The 11361-nt window shown below is 44.8% G+C and overlaps 1 protein-coding gene across 1 annotated transcript in view; it reads left to right on the plus strand.

The window, feature by feature from the left end:
* The window catches only part of Rragd (Ras-related GTP binding D), a 181075-nt gene that overhangs the window by 150442 nt on the left and 19272 nt on the right, over positions 1–11361 (plus strand). Inside the window, exons 4-5 of the mRNA XM_013016637.1 lie at positions 2465–2760; positions 10296–10495. Coding sequence (XP_012872091.1) covers positions 2465–2760; positions 10296–10495 — 496 coding nt within the window. The remainder of the gene's footprint in view (positions 1–2464; positions 2761–10295; positions 10496–11361) is intronic.

An 11361-nucleotide genomic window follows, 5' to 3' on the forward strand; every position in this document is an offset into this window, starting at 1 on the left:
AAAAGCCAGAAGTGGCGCTGTGGCTCAAGTGGTAGAACACTAGCCTTGAGCTGAAGAGCTGAGGGACAGCACCCAGGCCCAGAGTTCAGGCCCCACGACTGGACCCAAAAAAAAAAATAATAATTTTAGAACAAATTCTTATTTGATCTTATTTAATTAATCTAACAGTCCTGTGAAATTTTTTCTAAATAATCATTATCAATGCCATTTTATGGATTAGGAAACTAAACCTCAAAAGCCAAGACTACTTTCTAAAGTATGAGCGTTCAGGCCCAAATTTGCTAACTTCAGAGCTTAAGACGTCAGCACTGGACTATGCTATACTGCCTTTGCTTCTGTAAAATATGTGCAGCGTTGGAGCAGGAGGGCTGAAGAGAAAGTGAATGTGTGTCAGGACTAGACATCAGAATCAACACTCACACACAAAGTAGAGAGAGCCCTACAGAGTTTAGAACTTTTACCTCAATTCCTAACTTCTGCTCAGTAATATAAAGGCCCTAAAGTTCTTAACAATGTATTTTCGTGTTGGAATCTTTTTGCCAGGTACCAGAGTAGCGCCAGCCTGTTGAACTTTCTGTTGGCATCAGCATTCTTTATGTGTGTGGTTCAGTGCATTGGGCCACTTGTTGGATGTGGCCTTTGAGGGCTTCACAGGTAATAAAACTCAGGAACTATGCTTTAAAAAAAATGTAAAACTTGTCATCAAAATCATTTGTTTTTCTTCTTTCTTTGATGCCAGTCCTGGCCTTGAAGTTAGAGCCTGGACATTGTCCCTAAGCTTTCTTGCTCAAGGCTAGTACTCTACTAGTTAAACAAGTCAACTTCTAGCTTTTTGTTGTTGTTGTTGGCAATGAGGCTTGAACTCAGGGCCTGAGCTTTGTTTGCTAAAGGTCAGCAATATACCACTTTGAGCCACAGTGCCTCTTCTAGTTCTTGAGTGGTTAATTGGAGATAAGAATTTCACAGGGACTTCTGTGCCTAGATTGGCTTTGAACTGTGATCCTCAGATCTCAGCCTCCTGCTAGCATTACTGTTGTGAGCCACTGGCACCCAGCCTTTGAAGCAGCTTTTGCATATACGGTTTAAGTATATCCAAGTTGTTAGCCAGTCACCATCTCCTATCTATGGAACTTTGTCTACCCCCCGCCCCCCGCCTTAATTTGGAGGTTGAATTCAGGACCATGAACTTGCTAGGCAAACACTCTACTACCTGAGCCACCCTCCCAACCCCAGATCTTGTTTATATATCCTAAACTAAAATTGTGTACCTATTAAATAATGACTCATTTCTCTTTTCTCCTCAAACACAAAGATGCTATTTTCTTGTTTCTTTCTTTTTTTTGTCTATGAATTTGACTACTCAAGGAACCTCATAGAATGAGAATCCCAGTTTCTATGTCAATGCATTTTAATTAATATCACTGTGTGTGTGTGTGTGTTGAACTCAGGGCTATAAGCTTGCTAAGCCCAATCAAGCCCTTTTTGTTTTGGTTGACTTTTGGAATAGGGTCTTAAATTTTTACCCAGGCAAACCTTAGATTGCAGTATTTTAATTAACACCTCTTGAGTAACTAGAATTAAAGCTGTAAGCTACAATGCCCAGCTGTTGATTGAGATGGAGTCTTGCCAATTTTTTGTGCTGGCTGGCTTCCTGACATCTGCCTTCCTAATTGAAATGACAAGCTTTAACTACTGTGCTTGGACAATTAATTTAAATTTAAGAAGTTGTGCCAGGTGCTGATGGTTCACACCTACAATCCTAGCTACCCAGGAGGCTGAAGTCTGACGATTGCAGTTCAAAGCTAGCCAGCAGGGCAAGAATGTCTCTGAAACTCTCATCTCCAGCTAATCACCAAAAAGCCAGAAGTAGAACTATGACTTAAGTAGTAGAGCACTAGCCCTGAGCAAAAAACACTCAGGGATAGTGCCTAGGCTATGAGTTGAAGGCCTTAGAACTGGGGAAACAAAGCAAAGCCCCCACAAACAAACACAAAACAAAACTATATCTGGCTATTCGCTGCCTTACTGAACAGTGAGTGCAGGCCTAGAAGTTGGGGAAAGTCTGCCTATCACAAAATAGCATCTGGTCTGTCATATTGTGAATCTAAGCCACTTAGTCCATGTGTATTTTCCAGGACTCGTGGCTTGTGGAGACACTGTCCAGGAGAAGGTAAGTGAGAGACACATGGCTGAACTCTCAAATATCCCTTCAGTGCCCGCATAGGCTCCAAGGATGAGGTAGAAAAGGACACAGCTTAGAACTGGATTCCTTCCAGGAGTCTACTCAATGCAGGGGGAATTATCCATCCCTCTGCAGAGCATAAAATGGGGAGGCAGCATTTTCTGAGAGTGGGGTGATAGGGCTCTGAGGTCTAGTCATCTGTCACTGTGGGGTAGAAATGGGGTTCTCCAATGAACCACTGTAAGACAACCCATGCTCACTCTCACCCTGTGGTTCCTCCAGTGCTGGACTTCAGCGACCCCTTCAGCAGTGAGGTGAAGCCCAGAATTCTGCTCATGGGCCTGCGGCGGAGCGGCAAGTCATCCATCCAGAAGGTGGTCTTTCACAAGATGTCCCCCAACGAGACGCTGTTCCTGGAGAGCACGAACAAGATCTGCCGGGAGGACGTTTCCAACAGCTCCTTCGTCAATTTTCAGATCTGGGACTTCCCAGGACAGATTGACTTTTTTGACCCTACCTTCGACTACGAGATGATCTTCAGGGGCACAGGAGCGCTGATCTTTGTCATTGACTCTCAGGTACAGCTGTGGCTCCTGTGTGGAGGCCTCCATGCTTAAATAAGACTTTGGTCACTTCCCTTTTTGTTTTTGGTTTGTATAACTTCATACTGAGAAACTTGGCTCACATAGATAAGTAGGTGAGTACAGGGTGAGTTTTTATAGCGTTTGTCTGATTACTTAGTATCTTTCCAAGTTATATTTCCTACATTACTCAGTTTTTTGTCATGAAAAACTACTTTTAGCCAGGTGCTGGTGACTCATGCCTATAATCCTAGCTAATCAGAAGCCTGAAATCAGAAGATCAAGGTTCAAAACCAACCAGGGAAGAAAAGTCTTGAGAGTTTTATCTCTGACCAACCAGCAAGAATCTGGAAATGGAGATGGGTTCAAGTAGAGTGCTAACCTTAAGCAAAAAGCCAAGTGAGAGCACAAGGCTCTGAGTTTTAAGCCCCAGAACTGGCGCGCACGCACGCACACACACACACACACACACACGCGTGCACACACACACACACACACACACACGGAAAATATCCTTAGTTGTTCATTAGCAGACCTGATTATGGATTATGATAACAGGTCCTCCAGATGAGTGCTCAACACTTGAACTTCATGTGTTGGTATGCCCTGAACTTGCCAATAGGATGGATGCTGGTGAGCTTTCCAGGAGCCCCAGAGTGACGGGAAGAGGGGGCAGGGCAGTCTGTACCCTGTTAGTTACTATGGTTCTGAGCCCACATTGTTTTAAAGATGACTCTGTGTGTGTATGTGTGCATGTGTGTGCGTGCATGCGCATATTGGTACTGAGGCTTGAACTCAGGGCCTCTTGCTCTTGCCTGACTTTTTTGATCCATACAACCACTTCTGGCTTTTTGCTGGTTTATTGACAATAAAAGCCCCACTGTTCCACGTGGGCTGGCTTCAAACTACTACCTTGGATATCAGTCTCCTGAGTAGCTAGGATTACAGGCATGTACCGTTGGTGCCCAGCTGAAAGATGACTCTTGTCTAAGAGGATCAGGAACAAGGTGTCTATTTATATATCTATGCAGTCAGTAGTAATAAAATTGTCCCCTGAGCCATCCATTTCCAGGAGGCAGCTCCCCTGTGCTTGTGCAGCTAGCTATGGGAGCAGGGTTGGGTGGTTTAGGGGTTCTTCCTGTCCTTCGTGATGGAGGTGGGAGGGGAGGAACTGAAATGTACTGTGTGATCCAGATACCTGCATCATCTCATGTCTAGGGCCTTTTCCTTGCTGTCCCACTTGTAGTGACCTGCTTTCTGGTCCATCTGGGGCCTTGGCAGTGTCCCCTCTTGTCCTGTCTCATGTCTGCCAGGTAGTGGGCAGTGTGTGCGCGCTGCTGGAGGCTCGGGGACATCTTGTTCTCTGAGCCCCCAGAATCACCCTGTGCTATTTCTTTAGTTGTTTAAGAACCAAGAAGTAGACCTGCCTGGGAGTAGATCTCAAACATTGCTTATTTACTCGTTCACAATGGCTCAGGAAATAATATAAGTATTAAGTATTTAACGTGCTTACCTAGCAAGTTGAACTTATGGAATTCAATTGCTAAAGCAAATCTCGTCTTCAGTGTTGATAATATGACTGCCATTTAGCCAAATGAAGTATGCCAGCTTTTTGATTGGTTTTAATTTTACTTAAATTTGAAAAGTGTACCTTCCATTTGGGATGCTACATGTGTTTTATTTCTCTTTTGTTTTTTTCTTTTTTTGGTGGTAAGTCAGAAAATGGTAAAGAATTTCTGAGAAATCTTTGTGTGTTTGTGTGTACTGGGGCTGGATTTCAGGGTCAGGACATTGTCCCTGAGCTTTTGTGCTCAAGACTAGGGCTCTCTCATTTGAGCCACATCTTCATGTCCAGCTTTTTGGTGGTTCATTGGAGGTAGCAATCTCATGACTTACTAGCTCAGGCTGGCTTCAACCACAGTACTGAGATCTCAGCCTCCGGAGTAGCTGGAATCACAGGCATGAGCCACTGGTGCCAGTGGAGAGCCATCGTTTTTAGTTGTATTCGAAAGCCAACAAGGGATCTGGGAAGGTGGCTCAGTGGTGGAGTGCTTGCCTAACATGTATAAAGCCCTGGGTTTGATTCCTTAGCACCACATAAACAGAAAAAGCCAGAAGTGGCTCTGTGGCTCAAGTGGTAGAGTATTAGCCTTGAGCAAAAGAAGCTCAGGAACAGTGCCTATGCCCTGAGTTCAAGCCCCAGGACTGGCAAAAAATAAAATAAAACTAACAAAGGGGGCCTTGTGTGTGTGTGTGTGTGTGTGTGTGTGTGTGTGTGTGTGTGTGTGTGTGTGTGTGTGCGAGTGTGTTGGAGTGAATGTGCACTGAGCTTAGGGGTAGAGCACAAGACCCTGGGTTCCATCCCCAACACTACAAAACAAAATAAAGCAGTAAGGAAATTGTTGTTGAATGCTACCATTTACTAAGAATAAAGGATAACCAAAGGAAAGTTCTAGAGCCTACTACTTACTACCTGATACTTTATTTTAGGCAGTATTGAAATTTGAACTAAGGGCACTTGCATTCATTCAGATGGCATTCTACCAATGGAGCCATAACCGCTCCAGTTTAGCTTTTTTTTTTTTAACTGATTAGTTGAAGGTAAGAATGTTCTGGACTTTCATGCCTTGGACGGATTTGTGATCCTTTGGTCTCAGCCTCCTGAGTCCCTAGGATTCCAGGCCTGGGCTATAGCACCTTCTAGCATACCTACTGCTTTTCTGCTGGAGGCTGACTGACTGTAAATCACAATGGGTGTGGGAATCTCCCATGATGCCTGCAGCACTGAAAGCAAAGCAGACCCCAGGGAAGCCCTCAGGCAGCCAGTCTGTCCTTGTGTGCAAGCAGTGCTCTTTTGTGCCAACACCTCATTTTTATTTCTTGCCCATGATTTCCTCATCATCACAGGATTGCTAGATGAACAGATCCCCAGGTAGAAAATGTGTCCTCACAAAATATTGTGAACTCAAAATGAAAAGCCAGAGGGATTTCCTGGGAGCTAAACATGTGACATCGGCATGACCCCGCAGAGACCACAAACCCCGACAGCTCTGACAGTTCTCTCTCGAGCCATGAGAGTGCCAACTGTGACCTGCCTTGGAGTCCCTACCCACTTTCAGAGAAATTAGGCTGGATAAACATAATGGGGAAGTTATCTGTAATCCTTCTGTCTCAATAAACCCAATATTTTTCTTTTTTCTTTTTCTGGCCAGTCCTAGGGCTTGAACTCAGGGCCTGGGCACGTCCCTGAGCTTCTTTTGCTCAAGACTAGCACTCTACCACTTGAGCCACAGCTCCACTTCTGGCCTTTTCTGTTTATGTGGTACTGAGGAATCAAACCCAGGGCCTCATGCATGCTAGGTAAGCACTCTACCACTAAGCTACATTCCCAGCCTTTCTTTTCTTTTTTTTAAAACCAGTACTGAGGTTTGAATTCAGAGCCTAGAATTCCCTGTTGGCTTTGTTTGTTTGTTTGTTTGTTTTGGGTCCTGAATTCAGAGCCTGGAATTCCCTGTTGGCTTTGTTTTTTTTGGGTCCGGTCAAGGGGCCTGAACTCTGGCCTGGGTGCTGTCCCTCAGCTCCTCAGCTCAAGGCTAGTGCTCAACCACTTGAGCCACAGCACCACTTCCAGCTTTTTTCTTTTTTTGCTTATGTGGTGCTGAGGAATCGAACCCAGGGCCTCTGGTATGCAAGGCAAGCGCTCTACCACTGAGCCACCTTCCCAGCCCCCTGTTGGCTTTCTTGCTTGATTGGAGCTCTACCATTTAAGCCATGCCAGCAGTCAGCTTTGTATTTTGGAGAGTCTTGAGAACTTTACCTCCCAGTATAACCTAGAAATACAATCCTCCAGACCTCAGCCTCATGAGTAGCTAGGATTATAGGTCTGAGTTACCACTCTGGGCCTAACTGCAGGTTTTAATGTTTAACCCGTTGATACCATTGTTCAGTATTTCCCTTTCATTTAAAAGTTCAGCAAGTAAAAGAAGAAAAGATGACATTTGTTATTTCTCTCCTCGTAGTTTACTAATAGTATATTTAATTATTTTATTCATTTTATTTTGGTACTGGTACTGGAGCTTGAACTCAGGTCCTCACATTTTCCGTTGGCTTTTTCACACAGACTGGTGCTGTTCCACTTGAGCCACTTCTTACATGTGGCTTTTGTGGTTAAGCTGGAGATTAGAGTCTCACAGACTTTCCAGGCTGTCCAGGCTGGATTTGAAAAAGGATCTTCAGATCTCAACCTCTTGAGTAGCTAGGATCACAGGTGTGAGACAGCAGTACCTGGCTTAACACTAGATTTCGTTTGGAGAATATTAAGAATACCCCTGGGGGTATTCTTTCCCCCTGAGTCAGGGGGAAAGAAAAGAGAAGGAAAGAAGTCTCCTTTTATCTTGCCCTCTGTATTTTTTTGGCTTGGAGTTGTCATGGAGCTGGAGTGGGTTGAGATGATGGTAAAGGTCCTTTATTCCTTATAGTCCTTCCTACAGATACCTTCCTTTTCCTTTATTTTTTTGGGCCAGTCCTGTGGCTTGAACTCAGGGCCTGGGTGCTGTCCCTGAGATTCTTTTTTTGCTCAAGGATATCACTCTGCAACTTGGGCCATAGCACCACTTCCAGCTTTTTCTGAGTGGTTAATTGGAGATAAGAGTCTCACATACTTTCCTGCCCCAGCTGGCTTCAAATCACAATTCTCAGATCTCAGCCTCCTGAGTAGCCAGGATTACAGCCATGAGCCACTAGCATCTAGCTTCCTTCCTTTTTTTTTTTTTTTAAAAAAAACAACTATAAAATCAAAACCTGTCCATACCTTCCAGATGGCAATAAATTCAGAGATGTGATGCCAGGAATGGGGCAGGGTCAGGAGCAGTGGGTGTGTCACACATTGTCCAATCCCATCCTGGGAACTCATGGACATGACATGAGCCTTCAGGGTAAGCTGTGTATACACGAGACTACCACGTTGTCATGGTAGTAACGCCTCTTTAGAAATGTTAGGTAGTAGGGGCTGGGAAGGTGGCTCAGTGGTAGAGCGCTTGCCTTGCATGCTCAAGGCCCTGGGTTCGATTCCTCAGCACCACATAAGCAAAAAGAAAAAAGCCGGAAGTGTCGCTGTGGCTCAAGTGGTAGAGTGCTAGCCTTGAGCTGAAGAGCTGAGGGACAGTGCCCAGGCCCAGAGTTCAGGCCCACGACCAGATCAAAAAAAAAAAAAAAGAAATGTTAGGTAGTCACTATGCAAGCACGTGATAAACTATAGGCCATCCCTAAAATAAAATTCATAGTTATTTAAAAGGAATTATGTAGCCAGGCACTAGTGGCTCATGTCTGGAACCCTAGCTACTCCGGAGGCTGAGATCTTAGGATTGTGGTTTGAAACCAGCCCAGGCAAGAAAGTTTGAGGCTCTTCTCTCTAATTAACCACCCAAAAGCCAGAAGTGGGACGGTGGCTCAAGTGGTAGAGCACTTGTCTTGAGCACAAAGAGGCTATGAGTTCAAGCCCCAGGATGACAGAAAACCAAAAACAAACAAAAAGAAACTAAATGCTTGAGATATGGTCTCCTACATAAATGCATCTCCTTGGCATAATTTTGAGTGAAGAAAGTATCCATAGAATGTGATAGTCTTGTAAATTTGTAAACAGCATGAGAAAGTCTATGGGCTTTGTGCATGTTCAGTGTGAAGGAGGATGAGCAGTGAACTCAGTGTGGTCTCCACTGTGGGGGGCGGAGTGGGGGAGGGGAGGACCGGGATGACTAGGAGGATGAAGAGACACAGGCTCTGCCATTGACAGTCCACTTATTTCTTTTCTTTTTCTTTTTTTTTTTTTCTTCTGTTGGTCGTGGGGCCTAAACTCTGGGCCTGGGCTCTGTCCCTGAGCTCTTCAGCTCAAGGCTAGCGCTCTACCACTTGAACCGCAGTGCCACTTCTGGCCTTTTCTGCTTATATGGTGTGAGAAATCGAACCCAGAGCCTCATGTATGCAAGGCAAGCATTCTATCACGGAGCCACCTTCCCAGCCCCCCCCCACATTTATTTATTTTCTACTCTGCTGATACATGAGGTTTTGAATTCAGTGCCTTGCACTTGCTATTCTGGTATGGTAGCACTGAGCCATTCTCTAACTCTCTTTATCACTAGTTATTTTTAGGATAGGGTCTCAATTCCCACCCAGATACTCAGGATCTGTCTACTTTAGAATTCCTGCCATTGCTGGGATTGCGGACGTGATCCGGGAAGCTACACTCAGCTTCCTTCTGTGGAGATGGAGTCTTGTGGGCTGTCTCTGCCTGGGCTGCCTGGCACCTCGATCCTCTAGTCTCAGCCTCCCATGTGCTTGGGATGACAGGGGTTCAAAAGTGTGCTTGGCTATGGATAGAGGAGGGTTTCCAGAGCTTTTCCTACTCAGGCTGGCTTCTAAATACATTCCTTCTATTCTCAACCTCCCAAGTAGCTAGAAATACAGGTCCAAGCCACATGTGCCTGGCTAATAAAATTTTATTTCTTTTTTTTTTTTTTTTTTGCCAATCCTGGGGCCTGTGGGTACTGTTCCTGAGCTTCTTTTGCTCAAGGCTAGTACTCTGCCACTTGAACCACAGTTCCACTTTCAGTTTTTTCTGTGTATGTGGTACTGAGGAATCTAACCCAGGGTTTCATACATGCTAGGCAAGCACTCTACCATTAAGCCACTTCTCCAGCCCCTGAGATTATATTTCTTAGGCGTGAAAAATACACAGCTGTTTATTATATTATTATTCAGATGTCGGGATTGTTTAAAGCAATTACTCTAGACCAGACTCTCTATAAAGACCCATAGGCCACTGTTTGCTGACTTCTGCTCTGGATGTATGCATGTTCATGAGTGAGTGCATACATGAGAGTGTGTGTGTGTGTGTGTGTCTGTGTCTGTGTCTGTGTCTGTGTTTCTGTGTCTTGTGTGTGTTAATGGGTATTGGACACAAGGTCTCAAATATTCTAGACAAGCACTCTACCTCTTTCTTGAGCTGTGCTATTAGCCCTTTTGTGTTTGTATTTTGTTTCTCACTAACTTTGTCTCTGCATGACCTCTAATTCATGATCTTCCTGCCTCCAACTTCTGAGTAGGTGGGATTACAGTTGTGCACCACCATGCCTGGTGTAGATTGTGCTCTTAAATGTTGCTAGGCCCCTTTTCCATCCACCTAAGGACTATTACCAAGTTTCCATCTCTCCGTGTGCATCACAGTTCACCAGGAGACTTCCCTAGGAGAAAGACCTTCCAGGAGGAGCTGGAGGTGGGGTGTGAGGCTACTTTCTTCTCCTGAAAGTGCAGCTGTGGGCTTTTCAGCCTCCAGCAACCTGTTGCGCCTACCTAACTCCACTGTATGAGACTAGCCTTTTCCTCACTGTAGGAACAAAGCAGGTTTTCACACTTGAATTCTTCTGAAGCCCGGATTTGGGATGGAAGGGTTGTACAATGCATTTTAGGGGGTTGTAGCCATGTGGTTTGAAGTGAAGAAGCCAAGTGGCCTCTTATAGATGTCACCTTTGTTCCAGGATGACTACATGGAAGCATTGGCCCGGCTCCACCTCACAGTGACCAGGGCCTACAAGGTCAACGCTGACATCAACTTTGAGGTGTTCATTCATAAAGTGGATGGACTGTCAGATGACCACAAAATTGAAACCCAAAGAGATATTCACCAGAGGGCAAATGATGACCTTGCAGATGCTGGATTAGAAAAAATCCACCTCAGGTGAGAACGGAGATCTCAGGAATGGCAGTTTAGGAGGGAGAAGGTCAGGATGGCATCTCGAGCAGCGCAGTTGGCTGAACACAGACAGTAACTTGTGCATCATTTGTGCTGAGAGGATTTAGGAAACATGAGTTTTACACATGCTGATTCTAGTCATTGCTGAAAGTAGTGTTGGGTTCTGTTTGGATTAATAAGTGATTAAAGCTAATGTCCTTTTATATAAAATATACACAGCTGGCGCTGGTGGCTTACACCTGTAATCCTAACTACTTAGGAGGCTGAGATCTGAGGATCACAGTTCTAAGCTCTGGCAGAAAAGTCAGTGAGACTCAGCTCCAATAAACTACTCAGAAAAAACCTGGAGGTGGGACCGTGGCTCAAGTGGTAGAGCACTAACCTTGAGCAAAAGAAGCTTAAGGAAAGTGCCCAGGCCCTGAGTTCAAGCCCCAGGACCGGCAATAAATAAAATAAAATAAAATAAAAACATATAGCCAGTAATCCTAGCTACTAGAGAAGTTGAGATTTGAGGGTTTCAAGCCAGCCTGGGCAGACAGATTCAAGAGACTCCTATCTCCAGGTAACCAGCAAAAAGCATGATGTGGAGGTATGGCTAAAGTGATAAATGCCAGTGGTTCATGCCAGTCATGAACAGAAAAAGTCAAAAGTAAGCAAGAAGACCTGAGTTCAGGCCCTAGTGCCAACATTAAAAATAAAAACAAAAAACAAAATGGACCAATTGCCAGGCACTGGTGTCTCATGCCTGTAATCCTAGCTCCCCAGGAGGCTGAGATTTGAGTCTTGCAGTTTGAAGACAGCCCATGCAGGAAAGTTCATGAGACTCTTACCTCCAATTAACCACCCAGCAA

Source organism: Dipodomys ordii, unplaced genomic scaffold (genome assembly GCF_000151885.1).
Source record: "Dipodomys ordii isolate 6190 unplaced genomic scaffold, Dord_2.0 Scaffold32, whole genome shotgun sequence".
Taxonomy (NCBI): domain Eukaryota; kingdom Metazoa; phylum Chordata; class Mammalia; order Rodentia; family Heteromyidae; genus Dipodomys; species Dipodomys ordii.